The sequence below is a fragment of the Vigna umbellata genome, chromosome 8 (assembly GCF_029865625.1).
Source record: "Vigna umbellata cultivar VRB3 chromosome 8, Vumbellata_1.0, whole genome shotgun sequence".
Taxonomy (NCBI): domain Eukaryota; kingdom Viridiplantae; phylum Streptophyta; class Magnoliopsida; order Fabales; family Fabaceae; genus Vigna; species Vigna umbellata.
In genome coordinates this window covers 44,926,919-44,948,725 of record NC_142172.1, presented here as the reverse complement: position 1 = coordinate 44,948,725, position 21,807 = coordinate 44,926,919, and the positions used below count along the sequence as shown (strand labels likewise).

At 33.4% G+C, this 21,807-nt stretch overlaps 1 protein-coding gene, 1 long non-coding RNA gene and 6 other non-coding genes across 10 annotated transcripts; 1 reads left to right on the top strand and 7 right to left on the bottom strand.

The window, feature by feature from the left end:
- Nucleotides 1–982: 982 nt before the first annotated feature.
- On the top strand, nucleotides 983–3,340 carry LIP2 (lipoyltransferase 2). Of its 3 annotated transcripts, none has more exons than XM_047305386.2 (3): nucleotides 983–1,193; nucleotides 1,299–1,372; nucleotides 2,444–3,340. In XM_047305386.2, the coding sequence occupies exon 3, from the start codon at nucleotides 2,447–2,449 to the stop codon at nucleotides 3,149–3,151; it is 705 nt and encodes a 234-aa protein (XP_047161342.1). In that variant the 5' UTR covers nucleotides 983–1,193; nucleotides 1,299–1,372; nucleotides 2,444–2,446; the 3' UTR covers nucleotides 3,152–3,340. The 3 variants fall into 3 exon arrangements, with proteins under 3 accessions (XP_047161342.1, XP_047161341.1, XP_087952091.1); XM_047305385.2 differs by having other exon boundaries at nucleotides 2,439–3,340; XM_088095965.1 differs by having other exon boundaries at nucleotides 2,154–3,340.
- A 1,695-nt stretch (nucleotides 3,341–5,035) lies between these two features.
- TRNAP-UGG (transfer RNA proline (anticodon UGG)) lies at nucleotides 5,036–5,107 on the bottom strand. Its single transcript has one exon. It is a non-coding gene; the product is annotated as a tRNA-Pro (tRNA).
- Nucleotides 5,108–6,046: 939 nt separating this feature from the next.
- Nucleotides 6,047–6,118, bottom strand: TRNAP-UGG (transfer RNA proline (anticodon UGG)). The gene has a single exon. It is a non-coding gene; the product is annotated as a tRNA-Pro (tRNA).
- A 934-nt stretch (nucleotides 6,119–7,052) lies between these two features.
- On the bottom strand, nucleotides 7,053–7,124 carry TRNAP-AGG (transfer RNA proline (anticodon AGG)). Its single transcript has one exon. It is a non-coding gene; the product is annotated as a tRNA-Pro (tRNA).
- Nucleotides 7,125–9,744: 2,620 nt separating this feature from the next.
- LOC148194798 (uncharacterized) lies at nucleotides 9,745–14,786 on the bottom strand. The gene is made up of 3 exons (XR_015781757.1): nucleotides 14,603–14,786; nucleotides 11,062–11,285; nucleotides 9,745–10,064 (listed from the first exon to the last, which is right to left on the bottom strand). It is a non-coding gene; the product is annotated as an uncharacterized LOC148194798 (long non-coding RNA).
- On the bottom strand, nucleotides 10,235–10,306 carry TRNAP-UGG (transfer RNA proline (anticodon UGG)). Its single transcript has one exon. It is a non-coding gene; the product is annotated as a tRNA-Pro (tRNA).
- Nucleotides 12,951–13,022, bottom strand: TRNAP-UGG (transfer RNA proline (anticodon UGG)). The gene has a single exon. It is a non-coding gene; the product is annotated as a tRNA-Pro (tRNA).
- On the bottom strand, nucleotides 14,004–14,075 carry TRNAP-AGG (transfer RNA proline (anticodon AGG)). The gene has a single exon. It is a non-coding gene; the product is annotated as a tRNA-Pro (tRNA).
- Nucleotides 14,787–21,807: the final 7,021 nt, after the last annotated feature.

Here is a 21,807-nt window from a genome sequence, read left to right as displayed (position 1 = left end):
AGTGTGGCAAAGTGGGGAACCCAAGTTTCATAAGTCACTACGAGTGCAGGACCCGTCATAGTTCGACTATCATTCTAAAGTCCGGACGAGTCAAGTCTAGAAGATAACATGCTATGATGTATGCCTTAAACTGTTTTGATTTAAGTTAACTCTTGTATGTTATGTGCTTGATATGATGCATGCTTTTATATAATTAGCTCACCCTTGCTTGTTTGTGTGCTTGTTGTATGTGTTTTCTTTTGCAATGATCATCCACTTGAATGTGAGCAGAGAAAGATGAAGTTTCTTTGGAGGCAACATTGGAGAGAAATGAAGATGATGCTGCAGCTTAGACTCACTAGAAATTCTTAGTTCTCTTGAAGAACCTTGTTATGTTTTAAGTTTCAAATTCTGGGCAATACTCTAGTGCTTGAAGTTTTAATTTCTTAGAAAATTTTGGAAAACTGTAATCCTATAATACTTTAAGTACATCTCTTAACTGCTTTCTAATATTATAAATTGGTGATGTCTTTGCATATATATCTGCTATATATTTGGAACGTCACATTTATAACTTATTTTTATGACACATTTGATTATTATTATTTAATTTACATTGAATATTTAATCATTTCATATTTTGATAATAGGGATGAAAATGAAATACTCAACTCACACTTATCCCACTTTATTATCATTCTTAACAAAAGTAAGCACAAATTATACATAAGAAAAATAAGGAGGAAACATGCGTATAGGAATAATTTTAATTCCCAGGACGCATAAAATTTTTAATTTCAAGACCTAAAATTTGTAGCATCTCAATAGCAGATCTTCAGTAAAAATCTTAAATATAAAATCTATTATTTATAAAAATCTTCAGGAAGATTTGTATACAATAAAAAGTGTTATATTTTAATTTTTTTAGTAAAAAGAATTTATAAGAGTACCAGAAGAAAAGTTAGCAAAATCTATATATATAAATTAAAAATTAGTGTCTGAAAACAAGATATTGCAATGAAGATCCAATGAACAAATGTTTGACGGACTATTATTGTCCGAAGGCTTTGGTCTGAAGCCCTCGTGTTGAAGCCTTTGCTCTCAAATCCTGTACTCTCAGCCCCTTTGTTCTGAAGCCGTCGCTCAAACCCTTTGCTCTCACAGTCGTCGTTGTCAGACACTGCATCTTGGGCCACTCTGTTATATTTTGGAAGGTATTAATTGCATTTTTTTCGAGCTCTGTATGTTTGTTTCTCCTTTCTATATCTGCTTATATTCGGATTATAAGCAAGGGTTCGCCAAAATTCTTTTTCTTTTAGGTATTGTTGGTTCAGTTATTGCTAAAGAAGGCAGTCTGCCTGACGCTTCTGGTCTCGTATCCGGTGTTTTCAAGGTTAGTTTTTGTGAGATCGACTTGTTTATATGGGAGGTGTTGTTTTTGTTATGCTTCGTTTAGTCAATTGTTAGAATAGAATATAATTATATATTATAAATATTATAGATAACCAATTATTCTATTCAAGTTGATAATTTGCTATTATATAATACCAAACATTTTGATTCAATTAACTATTCTATTGATTTATCTCTTATTATGATAGTTGATAATTGAGTTTATAGTGATATCTAGTGTCGGGTCCCCTAGATTCCCATGTTCTTGGTGGTAATGCTCTTGTAAGAGAATGTGTTAGAGCCCACATTCGCTAGAGGAGTAAGTTCCAATACCTTGATATGGTATCGTAAGTGATTTTTCCACATTCATTTCAATAATCTTTTGTTCTCTCTCATGGATGTCAAAGATGAAAACTCTAATACCTTAATATGGTATCATAAGTGATTATGTCTACTCTAGATGTTAGGCATTTGACCGATGATTTAGTTTTTTATGATATTTTTATCAATCATTTGTCTAAAGGTAAATGAATTGTTGATTCGGATGCCAATACTTATGTTTTCAATCTTATAGACATGTCAATAATAAAATCTTGTGTTACCCAATTAATATGCTATTCTTATAGTATCTATTGGAGTTGTTCAACTTTCTCCTACATTGGTGCTTTGTAATGTTTTCTAGGTACTTCAATTTAATTTTTATTTATTGTCTGATAGTGCCTTATTGGCCCATACTGATTTGTTAATCACCTTTCTAAAAGATTTTTTTTTTTCTATTCAAGAGATGTTCCAACATTAGGAAGACTGCTAGTGGTAATCTTATTGAAGGATTGTATGTGTTGTCTCCTTCAGTTTATTGATGTTTCTCCTTCACTTTTTTTTCTCCTGTGGTTGGTGCTTTTGGATGAATGAGAATCGATTTCTGGCCACCCATATAGGCATTTCTTTGCACCTTTGATGACTTCGGGCTAAAATTTCAATTTAGTCAATGTTACCTATCCCCTGTTTGTGATGATACTCACTCTCGTTCTTGCATTTCACGGTCTTCCTATCTTTCTTGGCATAAGAATAGGGAATGAGGGGTTTGCGAAGCCTGGAGGTCTGGAAACTAGGAGTTGTCAACTACATTGATGCATTGAAACTGCAGGAAAAACTGGCCTTGGATAGAAAGCTTCATAAGAGATGTGATACTCTTCTGTCTTTGCAACACCCCCCTACATACACTGTGGGCAAAAGGCAAACTGTTCACAATTTGTTAATTCCCCAGTCAGAGTTGGAAGCAATTGGAGCTGAACTTCACTACACTCAAAGGGGAGGAGACATTACATTTCATGGTCCCCGCCAAGCTATTTTGTATCCTATCATATCACTTCGTGACATTGGGCTTGGTGCTCGGAGTTTTGTGGAGAAAATCGAGTCAACCATGATTGAACTGGCTGCTATGTATGGCGTGAAAGCTTGTCCTGGACAAAGTGGTGAAACTGGGGTATGGGTTGGAGAAAGGAAGATAGGTGCTATTGGCGTTCGGATATCGGGTGGAATCACTTCTCATGGGATGGCATTTAACATTGATCCTGATTTAAGCTACTTCAGGCACATTGTTCCTTGTGGAATTGCGGATAAAGATGTAACATCTTTGAGAAGGGAGACAGATGTTGTCCTTCCTGAGGGAGAAATAGTACAGGAACAATTGATTTCATGTTTTGCAAGAATCTTTGGTTATAATAACCTGATTTGGAAGGAGGATGCTACAGTACATTTTGATTACGAAACTGAATGAGATTCAGTTATTTGAGCTAGCAAACAACTGTAGATATTTGTTTCTCCTTGCATTCTTTGTCAAATCTTTTAAGTTAATATAATTCTTTCTTATCTACATATGTACCATAACATGATCGAGGAATCAATTTGATTAAACTAGCCAATGAATATTATTTAAACAAAATATCATATTAAGGTTGTTAGTGCATATTCTATTTAATTCTTGCTGACATGGGCAACAAAGTTTTTCTCAACAGAAAATACTGAACCTACAGTCTCACATGCAAATTTGATTCTAAACAAGAGACACTTTGATTTATAAACCTCCATTATTGAAAGCAAAACTTTATTCCAGACCAAATAAAATAACCACACGCTCTGTAAAAATTTCTGCGCGAGACCTGAAAACTTCATCAAATACCATATAAAAATGGTTACATGCTTTAACGGGGGAAATTCCGCTAATTATGGAGGTAATGGGATGTTGGAAAATTACAGTGAGTAGACAACGACAATATATTGAAACTAATTAATGTTCCACGCATAATATAAATATCTTCATAGATACGACGTGTCTACAAGTATAATTTGTTCGTTATTGAGTTCTATATAAAAATGCAATTGCACGTAAACTAACGGGTTACAATTAGGAGTATCATTATAAACTAGACGGCAAAAGATGCTTCTCTTGGGAGGAAGAAACTTCTTGCTCCTAGAAAGTAATCTTACCCAGCTAAATTTAGCCGTATAATGAAAGTAATATAGCAAAATGAGGAAACCCGGTATAAATATCGTCCGTGATTAGTTACATGATATATATTGGCATGTGATGGAAAGATTGAAGAAATGTCAGAAGTATGGGATTTTATTAAAGACCATAAGATAAGCCCCTTCCGTTCCATGTTAATACTCAGTGCATCAATCTTCTCATTCCTCCTTCCCAAAAGCTGAATCCTTCACAGCCATTGAGTGTTCATTGCCAAAAAAAAAGCTTTAAATGTTTTTTCATCCTCTGAAAGAGTGCGGGCTACCTAAATCCTTTATTCTCCATTGTTGCAATAGTCTTCACTCATCAACCACCAAAAATAAAAAAAAAGTTGCCACACTTCAAATGCTTCAGTGTACTTCTCTTCCGCACCTGAACTTAAGAAAAATATGCCACAGAAGTAGCATAGCTAATTACTTAGCACATGGTCATGAAGTCAAGCCCACATTTCCAAGTTCCAATTAATATTAGCATCACAACACACTACCTTCCAAAGACTTACCATTTAACATAGGGAGTACTCGTTTGTCATTATTAAAAGTGCCTCCAAAATCCAGATGAGAAAACTGAGGATGCGGGAATCAACATTTAGAGTTATTAAGATGAAACTTTTCCATCCCCATTGCACCCAAATTCAACTTTAATTATGTCTACTTTTCAAGTCACAAACAATCAATTATATAGATTATTGTAATGTGTTTTTTCATTCAACCAAACATATTTAAACTTGGAATCAGTCTAGGTTAAACATTACAAACTATCAGATTTGACCAATTTATGTATATCATACAAACAAGAGTGTAAGAATCTATGCATATAACAAGCAAGAATTTGACAGCATATGATTTGAATCACATCTTAGTACATGCTAATGCTACATGCGTAGTGGACACAGATAAATAATTGTGCAAGTTGTTCACGTACATTTCTGTTAAGATTTTGGGTGCTAGACATCATGGACAAGACCACAATTCAAAACCTACTTTTTCAATTTGAAATAACATAGATGACTTAGCAATATTACTTCATTGTAGGATGTAGAGTTCAAATTATGTAAATCAGTGTATGCCTTTTGCCAAATCAATGAGAAACACACATGAGAACAATACATGCATAGATGAATATGAAAAAAATATAGGGGCATTCCGAGAATCGAACTCGGGACCTCTCGCACCCAAAGCGAGAATCATACCACTAGACCAAATGCCCTAATTGAGATTAAGGGAGTTAATTTAATTCTATCTTAAAAATTGTTTTCGCAAGTCACATTTTCTGCAATTCTATATTAGGATTGCATACAAAAGACAAGATAATTTGCTGTTACAGTGAAGGAATAAAAGAGAGTTTACTTATTTACCCCTCTGATCTTATATTTTAGCACCAACTAATACTTGCAACATAATATTTTACAGCATTAATTTGTCACTTAGTTGGTATTCAAAATTTTCCAGCTAAAACTGTTGATGTAGGAATCAATGATCTGAACACTCATTCACATGGAGCCTCTGATGCTAATTATTATTTAAAAAAACAGACAAACAAGTCAAGCTTGTCAGCTTCCAAAGCTCCAAAAGGCTAATTTAGAAATAATACCTTGTGTTTGTTGGTATTTAATTGCTAAATAACAAATGAAGTAAGGTATTGAATTTCCAAATTATCAAAATGTAGGGATTCCCAGAATCATACCGCAAGACCAAAAGCCTAATTTTATGCAAATTTTGTAGTTTTCTATTGTATTAGAAACTGGCTTGCACCCAAAGCTATAATCCTTGTGCTAGATCAATTGCTCTCAAGCATGGAAATTGTGAGGAGCTAGTAAAATCTGTCTAGTTTTTTGTTGAAATCGTTAATGCATGCCACACTGTCTGCAGTTATATTGTAAATTGCATATAAAGTGCCCAGATATGGTTACCTGGATAAGGAATTACCAGTTAAGGTACTTGAAACACAAAATCATACACCAAAATCTCTGTCTGTTGCCACTGATGATTGCAAATCAAAGTAACTTCTACTGTGCCTCTAGGGAAGGTTTCTTGATGCTCAACTGTAAGAGCTAATACAAGTATTATTTCTGAAATAGGATCTGAGAATGCAGTGCATATGTCAACAAAAGCACTTCAAAATAATGTACACATTTTAAAACAAAAGGGGGCATTCCGAGAATCGAACTCGGGACCTCTCGCACCCAAAGCGAGAATCATACCACTAGACCAAATGCCCACATTGAAGGGGAAATGACCAGATTTTCTTATCAGTCAAGGTATCAAAGAGCTTACATATTCACCTCCACTCTTTTATTTTAGGATAAATGAGACTTACAACACATAATTATATTACATTTTCAGGGACAAGTAGCGATTTGCTACCAAACCCTTCCAGTTAAAACTAATAATGTATCTTAGCCTTCATTCCAATGCACTCACATGGAGCATATCATGCTTATTGCTATTTAACAAAAACAAGTTAACAAGTCAAGAATGTCAGCTTCCAAAGCTTTGAAGGGCTAAAAGTTAAAAATAACGTCTGATGCTTCTTCCTATTTAATTACACAAGTTAACAAATCATGTTAAGCTTATTAGAATCCATTAAAATATAAAGCATTTCAAGAATGAATATGTGACCTCTCACACCCTAAGATAATCATACAACTGATCAAAAAGTCCAATTGTGAAATTATGTTGTTTGCTAATTATATTAAAAACTAAAAAATTGGTTTGGTGAAATTATTTTAGGGTGGATTCTGAACTTAAAGCTTTGCTTCTGACTTGCACATCTAACTTTGTTTACCACATGACATCAGTAAATGGTAGCATTCTACTTTTTAATAAATTGAAACATTACGTGTACTTTCAAGGTTATTTCACAAGTCCAGCATCCATGATAGAGAAGTTTGTTGCTTCACAATTACTTGTAAAAACTACACAAACATTCATACAGTAGTTGATTGGATAATAAAACATTTTATATCAAAGAAGTAAAGTCACGATATTTATATCTATTTGTTAGTTGGATTATAGACTGAACCAAGCTGAATGAAGCAACTTGTGGACGTCATTTGGTTTTTCTTTTCCTTTCCAAACTGGCCTACACTGAATCAAAGTATTGGGTGCAAGGCATCAGCCACAACAATTCACAACCATCTTCCTTAAAAATAGGGGCATTCCGAGAATTGAACTCGGGACCTCTCGCACCCTAAGCGAGAATCATACCACTAGACCAAATGCCCTGATTGGGAGACTTGGGGCAAAGCGAAATCTAAGTCAGTTTAATAATAAAATTGTATAGTCATGCCACATTCTCTTCAGTTCTATGGGAAGATTGCATTCAGATTACCAGATTTGCTTACCTGGAGCATTGACTTACAACACATTATTGTATTAAATTTTCAGAGGCAAGCTGGTACTTACACAGAAAATTTTCAGATAAAACTGTCGATCTAGCAATTCATTTATCCCAGCGCTATCACATGCAAACTCTGGTGTTTATTATTATTTAACTACACGAACTAACATGTCAAGTTTGTCAACTTCCGAAACCAGAAAAGGGCTAAAATTGAGAAATCAAACCTGATGCTTGTAGGCTTGTATTTAACTACAGCGATTACCTTCTCAATCTTGTCAGTTTCTGAATCGTCAAAAAACAAAAAAGGGGCATTCGTAAATAGAGGTTGGAACCTCTCGCACCCCAAGCACGAAAACACTCCTTTTTTTCCGGTTCTCCTGAAAGCAGATCCTGACCTAGTAAAGCTTGTTTAAAGGGGTTTTTGAGAGATATTCTTAGGTTAAGATCTTCACTTTAAATATTGTAATTCTATATTTGTTTTACTTTTATTTATCAGATTGTTGCATAATCTTTTTTTATTTATTACTCTTTATAAGTATTTATTAGAATACAATACCTTTTTTAACATAGTCTCAAAATTAATTTTTTTATTTTACTTAATATTTTATTCTAATGAAAAATTTATTCTTTAATTTCCTCAAAAGATTTATTAGACAAAGTGTACGGCCATGTATTAGATTGGGTTTCAAATAATCTTAAGATATTTTCCCATGAAAAATTTTAATATTTAATAAAATTTTAAATTTATATAAACAAAAATTGTGTAAGAAAGTAACTCTATCAAAACTATTGTCGCGACTGTACACATTTTTTAAATATTTATAAATTATTTAAATTTTAAAAGTAATAATTAAAAAAGTAAAATTGAAAAAATAAAAAAATATAGTTATAGATATAATTATAGATAAAATAAACTTTAGTTATTAAAATAAAAATATAATAAATAAATTTGTTTATTAAGAGTAATTATTTAAATTTTAAAAAAATAGTTACTAATTTTTTTTATAATAATTAATTATTTCAATTAAAAAAATAGTTAGTAAAATGTTAAAACTGAAAAATAATTTTTCTATTGTGAATAGTTATTTAATTTTAAAAAATAATTATTAAGAGAGTAAAATTTTTTTTAAAAAAAAAAACACCAAAATGGTATTTTCTTTATATATAATTATGGATTATGTATATACAATTTTAAAAAGTTGCTTTTTTAAACTTAACGAAATATATGATTATCATGAACCTAAAGGAATGAAAATAGGTTTAATGTCTCAATAGGTCTCTATTTTTGTTCAGAATTTGAAATAAGTTCCTTTATTTTTTGGCGTCGGTCCTTATTTTTGTTAATTTGATGCAAATAAATCCTTTCTGTCAATTTCATCAAACGGCGTGTGACGTGGCCTTACACGTGTCAATACTGTCCTCAGGCCACGTCACACATTCATTAACGCCGTTTGATGAAATTGACGGAAAGGATTTATTTGCATCAAATTAACAAAAATAAGGACCCAATTGAGACGCCAAAAAATAAAGAGACCTATTTCAAATTCTGAACAAAAATAGGAACCTATTTAGACATTAAACCAATGAAAATATGTTAATACTTGCTATCCTAGTGTAGAAGAAAGTTAATTTGAAAATTTGTATTGGTATATTTTCTTCATCCAAACTTTTTTTTTAATTATTTTTCATTAACTTTTGTAATTATAGATTTCGTGGAGATCCTTCAAATCCTTTACATCTGTAAAGTTGATTCAAAACTTCCAATATTTACTGTATAATAAATCCATTGAAAACTTAACTACAAAATCTTACTTATAACTTTTTAGGAATGAATATCATTTCATTTCTACATAAGCTTTTAAAATTCAAACTCCGGACGCCTCTAAGCCTATCACCGTCGAAGCTCCAAAATGATTTTTTTTTTTAAATAATACCTTATGTTTGTTAGTATTTATAAACACCAATTCACAAGCCAAGCCTGTAAGCTTCCAAAGTATCAAAATGTAAGGCATTCCAAGAGTCATGCCATTAGACCAAAACCTTATGCAAATTTTGTAGTTTGAAGGTGATAATAAAAACTAATAAATTGACTTGGCAATATTGTTTAGGGTGGATTCAGAGGTTAAAACTTCGCTTACATCTGACTTATACCACATGATATCACTCAAATTTAGTCGCACTCCTTTTTTTTCCACAAGTTGAAACATTACTTGTAGTTTTAATGTGATTTCCCAAGAGCAAGGAGTTGAAATCCATTCCCAATAGAGAATTTGTTGCTTCTTGATCTCTCGTAAAATGTCCACCAACTTTGTTACAGTTGCAGATTGGCTTATATACTAAGAACTGAAGTGTTGCAATACGCTTCAATCTGTATGTTGCATCAGACTGAACCATAGTATCTACTGTGGTATCATACTAGTTTTCATTTTCCTTTCTGACTAGCTTGAATAAAATCAAACAGCATGTGAATCTATATGTAGAACATCAAATATTCAATCTGAGTGTTATAAACTAGAAAATAAGATACTTCATAATTTCTAATGGGTTTTATTACTTAAAAAAAACAACTATATTATAGTTTTGGGTGGCAGGCACCATGGAAACAATTCACAACCTTCTTCCATATTAAATTTAAAATAACAATAGTTAATTTAGCAATATTACTTCATTGTAGAATGTAGGTTCAAATGTCATACATAGACACGATCACAAACCAGCATCTTGGTGTCGGGACTGTTGCTTGAAAACTTGTGGGAGAGATACAGAAACCCAAGCAGCTGCTTGGTGCTTCATGCCAACCTGTCTTGGTTCTCAGCTGCAAAGACTAATAAAACCAGACAGTTAAAACTGTGATTCACAGCTCCTATTCTTTTGGTGGAAGAAACGAAACCAAGTATTCTAATCTGAACAAGAATCCAGTGCTTTTCTTTTAGACAAGCCAATGACAAAACACACATGAGGACAAAAAAGGCACGGATAAATCTGAAAAAATTGGGGGCATTCCGAGAATCGAACTCGGGACCTCTCGCACCCAAAGCGAGAATCATACCACTAGACCAAATGCCCACATTAATTGAATAGGGCTAAGTTCAATTTTTGACTGATATGCACTTAATATTGTTTATTCAAGTTGAGTAGTTTACATCATAATTCTTGTATGAGATAAAATGTTCAGACATATCAAATTATCAATTGAAGTTGAAAGTAGATGTGTCAATTATGCTTCTAAGAAATATTGATCAAACAAAAAGTCTTTGTAATAACACAAGGTTGCAAATTAATGAGTTAGGCAATTACATTTGTTCAAACATTGTGTGCAATGACCAATATTAAGAAATCAATCCTGAAGCTTATTGTTTGCTAATTATACAATAATTAATAAACCAAAATGGTCAAATTATTTTAAGGTAGATTCCGTTTTTCTATATGTATCTGTTTCTACATTGTATTAGAGACTGAATTATGTAGACTGAAGTTCTTTCAGTATCATACTAGATTTTCTTTTCCTTTGCTGACTGGCTTACATAACAGCTGAAAACGGCATGTCATTTCAATATGTAGGTTATCACATATCACATGAATGTTGAATATTAGAAAATAAGATATTTGATAATGCTTCGTGTCAAATGGACTACAATAAATAATTGTGCAACTTGAACTCATTCCCTTTTTTAAATATATTCGGGTGCTAGGCATCATGGACAAGACAATAATTCATAATCTCCTTCCTTATAGATTTTGAAACAATTTAGTTGATTTAGTAATCACTTCATTATACAATTCTAAGTTCAAATGTTTGAGACAAATGTAAGATTGCATACCACTATTTCGGTGTTGTAACTGTCACTTGCAAACCATGGGACAGATACAAAAATCAGCGTAACATCTGCGTGCCTCTTGGGAATCTTCCTAGATGTTCAACTGTAAAGGCTAATTCTGCCAGATTGATAAGACTAGTTCACATCTTCTACGGTTCTTGTGGAAAAAACTGACTGCAAGTATTGCTTCTGGCAAACAGGGTGGAATTTAGTGCATGTCTTTGTGCCTGGTAAATGTAAAGAAAACACTCAGAAAAAGAACGGCAAACTCACACATGACAGCACAGAAAAATATGAAAAAAAGGGGGGCTTAGAGTGCAGTACATGTCATTCCAAGTCCAGGACAACCACAAAAATATAATACAGGGACAAATAAATTTAAGAAGATGAGGAGCATTCCGAGAATCATACCACAAGACCAAATGCCCTTACTAAAAGTTAATGATCAAGGCAAATCTATGTCAAGTTTTCTATTAAAGTTGTTCAATAGTATTGTTATTGTAAAATTACTTATAAATGAGCGGATACGATTACCTGGATAGAGAATTAACAGTAAAAGTAACTCATTCTTCTAACTAAGATATCAAAGAGTTTACAAATTTACCCCTCTAGTTTTATATTTAAAGGTCAACAATGACTTCAGACAGATTATTTATTCTATCCCATTCTCGCTTGCAAACTGTTACCTGTTACAGAAAAAAATTCACGCTGAAACAGTTTTCGTATCACCTTATTCATCCCAAGGCAATCAAGTTTGTTACTATTTAAACAAGCAAACTATCAAGAAAAGCTTGTCAACTTCCAAATTCAAAATGATAGAATTTATAAACAAACCCTGATGCCTATTATTTGGAAATTATAAAAAACTAATGAATCAATTTGAGGAAATTAGTTTAAGGCAGATTCAGATGTTAAAACGTTTTTAACTTCTACATCTGACTTTTACTGCATGACATCACTAAAATGATAGCATTCTCTTTTTCAAGAGTTGAAATATTACTTGTACTTTTAATGTTTTTTCATTTCACAATTTAAGGGGGCTAAAATCCATTGGTTTGGAGAAGTTTCTTGCTTGTTAATATAATAAAAGAACTCCATTGGTACAGCTGTTGATTGGGTTATACATTTTAGTTTTAAAAAAAAAAATCAGGGCGGGTTATCACTTCTATTAGTTTTGCCACATGTACATGTTTGTATGCTGAATTGGAGCTGATTCTAGCTGATTGAAATTTGAAGTAATTTAACATGCTGTTATTTATACTAATTGTTGTTTTCGTTTTCAAACAGAATTACATAATATCAAACAACACGTGATTTGATATGCAGGTTATCACACATCACATCTGTGTGTTGAATATTATAAAATAAAATATTTGGTAATGCTATATGTGTAACTGACAAGAATTGTGCAAGTTGTGCTAATACAGTTTTTTAAAATTGATATTTAGTGTTGTGCTAGGCATCATGGACAAAACAACAATTCAGGATCTCCTTTATAATTCAATTCGAAATAATATAGTTGATTCAACAATATTACTTCATTGGAGAATGCAAAGTTCAAATTGAAACACAAGATCACATACTAATCTCAGAGTTTTGACGTATACCTGCAAACTAACAGAGAGATACAGATGTCAATCAACTGCTAAGTGTATCATGGCATGGCAAGCAGTCTTTGGGATTAACTGTGGATGCTATAATGCAGCCAGATTGTTAAGATTGATTAACATCTTCTCCTGGTTTTTTGGTGGAAGAAACAAGTATTCTTTTCACACCAAGGCTGAGAATGTAGTGCATGCTTTATGCCTAGTCAATAACAAATGCATGCGCTTATAAAAAAATAACAAACACACTTGAGAATAATAGAGGCACAGATAAATATGAAAAAAATAGGGGCATTCCGAGAATCGAACTCGGGACCTCTCGCACCCAAAGCGAGAATCATACCACTAGACCAAATGCCCATATTGAAAGATATAGGGCTAAATAATTTTTTTATTCATGCCTTGTCTTCAGTTTGTACAGTACAATTGCATACAAATTGTAAGATTTGGTTGACTGGATGGGTAATTCTCAGTCAAGATAACTTGTTTTTCCAAGTAAAAAAAAATGAAAGAAAGTTTGCATACCCCTCTGGTTTTATATATTGAAAGACTTCCCATGAATTGCCATATAATTTAATTACATTTACGTTGGCAAGTTGACACTCATTACTTCAAAACTTCCAGCTAAAACTATCAATCATTCTTCCAACACATTCACGTTCAGCTCCTGATGCTTATTGTTTTATAAGTATCCCACATAACAGTAAGTTGTATTGTCTTTCTTACACAAGTTGAAACATTATTTTTACTTCACAATTCTAATATTTCTTCTAAGTGCAGTGGTTTGAAATTCAACACCGCTGTTTTGATATGGAGGTTAATCACATACTCCACCGAGTGATTGTAAAGTACAAAATAAGATACTTGCTAATTACATGTGCAAAGTATTTAAAGATATAATTGTGTTGATACATTTGTTTATAAGAATTTGATATTTAAGGGTTTCATGCATCATCAACAACAACTTCCTTCCTTATTTAGTTGATTAAGAAATATTTTAATTCGTTGTAGAATATATAGTTCAAATGGCGCATACTTAGTTAAGATCAGATAGCACAATCTAGGCGATAAAACTGATGCTTGCTACCGTGTGGAGAGATAGGTAAATCATAACAATGCTAAGTGTCCTGGAGCTTAATTGTTAAAAGACATATCAACAGTCAAGCACAATACAAACAAAATTGATTTTTAAGATTGTGATTTGCATGTACACCTGTTCTTTAAGAAAAAAAAATGCATCTGCAAGTGTTCTATTGTGTCTGAGAATGCAGGGTTTTCCTTCTGCCTACTCAATGAGAAAAACACATCAACACAATTCAGGTAAAGATAAGAAAAAAAGAGGGGGCATTCCGAGAATTGAACTCGGGACCTCTCGCACCCTAAGCGAGAATCATACCACTAGACCAAATGCCCACGTCGAGAGGACTTTGGGCAAAGTCTAATCTATGTCAGGTTTCTTTTAGAAATTTATATGCATGCCACGTTCTCTTCACTTCTATTACCTGGATAGCCAATTAAAAGTCAAGGCAACCTGTTTTTCTAATCAGGCAATCAAAGTAAGTTTACTAATCTACCACTCTGGTTTAATGTATAAACATTCTCCGTACAGATACCCTGTTTTTGGAGACAATGGAGTTCAATTCATGGCACTATTGAGCATTAAATGTGTGAGCACCACTCCTAATTTAGATTCTTTACCTGATTTTCTTTATAACCGGACCTGTACCATTGTCTCTGGTTTTATATTTTAATTATCAACTACGACTTACAACAAATTATTGTATTACATTTTCCGTGGCAAGCAGTTAAAGAATGAATTCATTGATCGCATCACAATCACATGCTACCTCTGATGCTTATTATTATTTAACTAATCGACTTAACAAGTAAAGTGCGTCAACTTCCGGAATTTGAAAAGAGTAAAAAATTAGAAATCAAACCTGGTGCTCGTCGATTGGTATTTGACTACAGCAAATACCAAGTTAAGTCAAGCTTGTCAGCTTCCAAATCGTCAAAGAAAACGAAAACTGCATTCGGCGAACGAACTAGGAACCTCTCACACCCTAAGCGGGAATCATCCTACTCAACTCTCTTTACTTTTCACTTTTCTTCTCCTGACCAGGGAGGAACTGACCTAACCTAATCGCCTTTTAAATCGAAGTTTCTTATTTAGAAATATCAGCAAAAAAAAATACCACAGTAGAAATTATAACCAAATAAATAAATTTGTATAACTTATACTGATAAATAAACTAAAGCAGTTCAATTTTATGAAATATAATCAATTACACAAAATTATATCTACTAGTAGAATAGTTTATACTATTTTTAATTTATCAGAAAATATACAATTTACAGTATATCAAAGTATTTATTTTATTTGATTCCTTAAAGTTTTAATAGGTACACATATGCTCTTAATCAGTATAACGGATAAGATAGACCAAATTCTGTAGCCACTACACTAAAATATATATATATATATATATATATATATATATCAATCATGTTATCTATACTTTTTACTATTTTAAAAATGGAATAAATAAAATATAAATATTATCGATTTAAATGCGTTTTTTGTAAGAGCCTGAAAATGAAATGCTACTGGATCCTGTAGTCTGATCCAAGAAGTTAAGGACACTAGGACCTCAGAAGATGACTCATTTTCCAGTTCTGAGTTCTTCATCCAGTTACTCTTTCTCTCTCTAAACTCAGTTCCATTTTCCTTTTCTTGCTCTGACTTCTTTCTACTTTTTCAGTTGAAATTTCAAATAGCTCGTTCACGGAGTTGAGAGCTTCCCATTAATCCGATTAAAATTCTGCTTTGGATGGGTAAGTTATCTTTCTCTGTTCCTCCCTTTCCTTTGAACCTAGAGCATGCAATTTTCTAGTTGCATGAAATCAATGGATTTCTCCTCTAGATTCTCTACCTATTCTAACTTTAAGAGATGTCTCTGTATCCAATTTGACATTTTGTAGATCCTGTTGAACTTGCTTCTGTGCAATAGTACTGTTTTGGGGTTTTCTCTAAAGAGTGTTGCACTTGTAACCACTATGGTAAGGGAAGCTAATTATTTTTGTATGAATTTATTTTATAAAAATATATGCATATGAATGTTGAACTGGTGTGCTCTTGTGAAATTGTTTTATGACTTTTATTGTATCGGGTGTTACGATTGAAACTGTGAAATTGTGCATGTTGTGATGTGATGAATTTAATTTGTTTTGAATGAGTTTGTTGACTGAAATTGATCTTGTTGGAAGGTCGAGAGTAAGGGTTCTGTAATAGCATGTATATGGGTATTAAATAGATGTAGAGTGTTTGAGGTTGCTGTGAAAGGAAGTGAAAATATTAAAATTAGGCATTTCAGATTTAGAGCATAAGAGAACATGGTAGATAATTTAAATAAAGTAATTGTTAATTATTGAGAGCCTTTCTTTGTTGGTAGGATAGAGGAACCTTAAAAACCTGAATTAGCACATCCCTGATCATAGAGCAGCCCTGGCCTGGTCCAGTCAGTTGTGACTAGTCATTTCCGGTAACCAATTAAGATAAAGAAAGATCTCTACTAGGATGAAAATAAAATAAAACAAATTGATTATACATGCATAATTATAATTTTAAAAAATCAATCACTGTGTGTTTGGAATTCAAAATAAGAATCCATATATAAATATATAAATATATATATACATATATATAAATATATAAATATATATATATATAACTAATATATATATATATATAATAATATAATGTAAATATATATATTTATAAGATAATGTACGTATCATATATACATATATTATCATATATATATATATATATATATATATATATTATACGTACATTATCTTATAAATATATATATTTACATTATATTATTATATAATGATACATACATTATCTTATAAATATATATATATATATATATATTTATATTATTATTATTATATAATGGTACGTACATTATCTTATATATATATATATATATATATATATATATATTTACATTATATTATTATATATATATATAATAAAGTAAGGATAGTTGTTTCTTATATTGAAACGTGAGTGTTAATCAATAATTATATTACTTATAGGTATGTATAAATTGATGCATTTTATGAGCTGTTATGGGTTAGTTGGAGTTGCTTGGTTCTTGGTATTGATTAACTTAGATTCAATTGTGGAGATGTTATTTTTATAATTTGTGAGTGGTGAGTAATGTATATTGTTGAGATTGTGTATATGTTGATTGTGGCAGAAAGTATATGATTACAAAGTGATGAAAGTATGATCCAAGTTGTAAATCAAGTTCCATCTGTAGGATCTCTTGGTGAGATCCTTAGTGTAGAATGATTGCATGGTAGCTCAGTCTTAGGGGTTTTCCTGACGCTCCAATGGTCTTTCATTCTTAAGTAGAGATGATTGATCCATGTGGTGAGGAGTAGCAGGAGGTCCTAGTCTTAGAGGCTTCCAGTATGCTCCAGGGCGCGGAACGGATTAACCTCGTGAGTGTGGTAGGGTGGAACCATTGGCAACGGCTTTGCAAAGCAGTAGAGGTCACCACGAGTGCATAACCCGCCATAGCTCGACAATCATTCTGGTTCGGACGAGTCGGTCTATAAAACAATGAGTCTTGTGATGTCAATGTATCATGTTTAAGTGGCTTTTACATGTCGTGTGTGATTGAATAACATAATTTTTATATCTAGCTCACCCTTGCTTGTTTGTATTGCTTGTGTATATTTCTTCTTGCCATGACCATCCATTTGGAAGGGACCAGATGGCGAGGAGGTTCTATTGGAGACGACTCTGAAAGTTGAGGACAATGCTACTGCCTAGTCTCCTAGAATGCTATTAGTTGATCTTATGTTCTAGGATACTATTTCTCATTTCAGCTTATATTTTATATCTTTTCGGAGTTTAAGCTTATATTCTGAAGCTACTTAGAGGATGATTATAATCCTATTTACTCTCACTGCTTTCCTATATTATGCATGTGGACGTCTTTACTATATATGCTTTCTATATAATTGGGATGTCACATTTTTATACCCTCAAATAATAGTATTTTAGGACTAAAACTATATTTGAACTATATATATGTAATTGTAAATATATTGTGAAGTTAATTTATTGTTATGCCATCGTATAATAACATATTTACTAAGTTCATTGAATAATACATTTATTATATTTACTACAATTATGTAGTAATAAATCAAGAAATATATAATTGTAAATTAATATCCTTCTATAAACCAATAAGAGCCACTAGCTTGTTGATATAATAGTATAATTATATTTATTAACTTCTATAAAAGTAAAAATTATAAAATAGTATATTAATATAAATAATTCATATACATAGATATGATGCTGACAAAATCAAAAGTTTGCTTAAACATTTCCATTATAGTAAAATAGAAATTACTATGCTATGTAAGAAAAGTGTAGGTGCTAACTTATTAGAAGTTTGTTTTATGTGTGCAGGGGGCTGAAATCTATCAGCGGCAGTGAAGTTTGGTGCTTCTTATCTCCTGTAGAAACTCCATCAACATTGATACTGTGTTAAATTGGCTTGTAAAAAGCAATTAAACATTAGCTTAAACTCTGCCCAATGAATTGCAGTACTGACATGTGATTTGATGTAATTATGTTAAAATTTACGTCTAAGTAACATCTGAGCGATTTGATCAACATTTGATTTGTCTGGCAATGTGTGTAATATGTTTTCATCCATTTGTTTTGATGATTGATAGGCACCATGGACAATCCACAACCACCTTCCTCGTTTACTTTGAAATAACATAGTTGATTGTATTGCTTCATAGTAAAACTGAAGGCTTAAAATGTTGCACTTAGCCTTAAGATCAAATACCACACCCTCGGAGCTGTGACTGATTATGCTTCAAAACTTGTGGACAGATACAGAAAACAAAGCAACTGCTTTGTGTCATACATGGCAAGCTAATAATACCAGGGGAACAAAGGTATACATTGAAAGGGAGAGGGCTAGGTAGAATCTATGTTTATAGGTTACGCAGCCACGTTATCAACAGTTATATATTAAGATTACATGCAAATGAGCAGATTTAATTGCCTGGCTAATCACTTTTTTCAATCAAGGTATCCTGCTTTTCTACTCAAGCTATCAAAAAGTGTTTGCATATTTACCCAGCTGATTTTTTATTTTTAGACCAACTATGTCTTGCAACACGATATTTTACTACATTTTCGGTGGCAAACTGTCACTTGGTACTGGAAAAATTGTACAATAGCTTTCACCACCTGACACCAGTAACTTTGTAAAATTGTGTTTTTTAACCACAACTTGAAACATCAATTTAATCCTTAATACTAACTGTTTCGACCGGATCCGGGGACCCTATTAAAACACACAAGTTTGTCGAAGACCGAGCGGACGATCACGAACGGTGAAGGCTGGCGAACGAGCGATGAAGCTACTATGGATCGGACGGACGCTTTCTCACCAGCAGAGGCAGATCAAGCGGTTCGGGCGCCGGATGCGCTGGAAGCTGACGAAAACCGGACGGTTGCTGCTGAATCCCACGAACTGGAGAAGGCCGGGCCGTGCGTGTGGCGGACGGTATGGCGATAGACTGACGCTACTCCACGCTTCGGATTGGAGGTCGAACGGGTTTCTCCCTCTGCGCTCCCGGTGGTGGTCCTCCTACTCCAAGACGGGTGGTCGGGTACCTGTCAAAGGCACTCCGACGCTCAAGTCAGTAATATGACAGAGCAATCGGTGATGCATGTATGTATTGCATTGTAAGGAAAGTTGGTCTAGAACTCATACCTGAAACCTTTATTTATACTGATTGTTATGGGCTTTAACCTTTAGTGGGCCTGATAACGACCCTTTTACCTTTAGTGGGCCTGATAACGGCCCAGTCACACCTTAACGAGTCATTAGCATTTAACCGTGTAGTCAACCAAGCGCGGGTCGGTTGGGAAGGATGGTCGGCCAGGGATGTCAACCTGGGTGGGCGGCCATCTGGTTCTGCTGTCCGGTCACACTGGACGCTCGGTCCTGTTTGCGCACCTGGACGTTCGGTTCATGACTGACCTTGGAGGGTCACTCGGTCCATGTGCGGTCGGGCAGCGTTCACTTGGACGCTCGGTCTTGGTGCTCGACCCGGGTGGACGTTCGGTCTTGCTGCTCGACCCGGGTGGATGTTCGGTTCATGACTGCGGAGTATCGGTCGGTACATAACGTTAGTTTGGACGCCCGGTCTTGGTTGTGACCTTGGCGGGCGGCATTGTGCTAACCGCTCGCTCGGTCTGCGCGCTGGGAGGACATATGGTGACGCGGGCGGCCGGTTCGTTTGGTGATCCAATGACGTGGATGTCCTTCCGTACGGCGTCCGGTCCTGCTGGTACACTAACATTGTTTGTAAGTACAGTGGTATGAAATTAACTAATGATAGAGAACTTTGTTGCTTCATGATTTACTGTAAAATGTTAGCCAACATTGATACAGTACTAATTGATCAGCTTATTAAACTTTTGAAATCAAAGACTTGAGTTTCGCAATATATATCAGTTTCTATGTTGCATTACAGTCTGTCTGAAGCACAATCAAGTAAGTTATGTTGGTGTCATACTAGTTTCTTCTGTTTCCTTTACCCACACTTGATTGGCTATGTAGGTAGTCCACATATGCCATCTTAGAGCTGTAAAATGAAAAATAAGATACGTGCCAATTATCTGTTCAATGGATTTTAATAATCATTGTGAACATACATTTGTTCAAACATTGTGTGCAATGGACAATAGTAAGAAATCAATCCTGAAGATTGTTTTTTTGCAAATTATACAATAACTAATAAACCAAAATGGTCAAATTATTTAAGGTAGATTCTGTTTTTCTATATGTATCTGTTTGTACACTGCATTAATGACCGAATGACGTAGACTGAAGTTCCTTCACTATCATAACAGTTCTCTTTTCCTTTACTGACTTGACATACAGAACAGCTGAAAACGGCATGCGATTTCATATGAGGTTATCACATATAACATCTGAGTGTTGAATATTATAAAATAAGATATTTGATAATGTGTCATGTCAAATGGACTAGAATAAATAATTGTGAAATTTGAACTCATTCACTTTTGAAAAACTGGTATATTTGGGTGCTAGCATCATGGACAAGACAACAATTCACAATCTCCTTCCTTGTAGATTTAGAAACAATTTAATTGATTTAGTAATCACTTCATGGTACAATGCGGAGTACAAAAATCATAGTAACTTCTGCGCACCCAAAGCGAGAATCATACCACTAGACCAAATGCCCTTATTAATAATGTTGATGCCCATGTCAAACATATCTGTAGTTTTCTACTAAAGTTGTTCATGCATGCCACATTGTCAGTAGTGTTATTGTAAAAGGCAGATACGGTTACCTGGATAGAGAATTAACAGTAAAGGTACTCATTTTTCTAACTCAGATATCAAAGAGAGTTTACAAATTTACCCCTCTAGTTTTACATTTATAGGTCAATGACTTCAGACACATTACTCTACTACCCATTTTCTGTGGCAACTGTTACTTGGTACAGAAAAATCCATGCTGAAACGGTTTTCGTATCAATATATTCATCCCAAGGTAATCATGTTTGCTATTATTTAAACAAAAAAACTATCAAGAAAAGTTTGTCAACTTCCAAAGCTACAAAAGGATAAAATTTAGAAATAAGCCCAAATACCTATTGTTTGGTAATTATGAAAAACTAATCATTCAATTTGATGAAATTAGTTTAAGGTAGATTCTGATGTTAAAACTTTGTTTCTAACTTCTACATCAGAATTTTACTGCATGACATCGTTAAAATGATAGCATTCTCTATTTCACGAGTTGAAACATTACTCGTACTTTTAATGTTTTTTCATTTCACAATTTAAGGGGGCTGAAATCCATTCGTCCGGAGAAGTTTCTTGCTTCTTAATATAATGAAAGAACTCCACAAACATCAGTACAGTAGTTCATTGGCTTATACAACATTCTAAATAAAAAACTGAAGTTCTGCCAAATGTACCTGTTTGTATGTTGAATTGGAGACTGATTCAAGCTAATTGAAGTAATTTAATATGCTATCATACTAGTT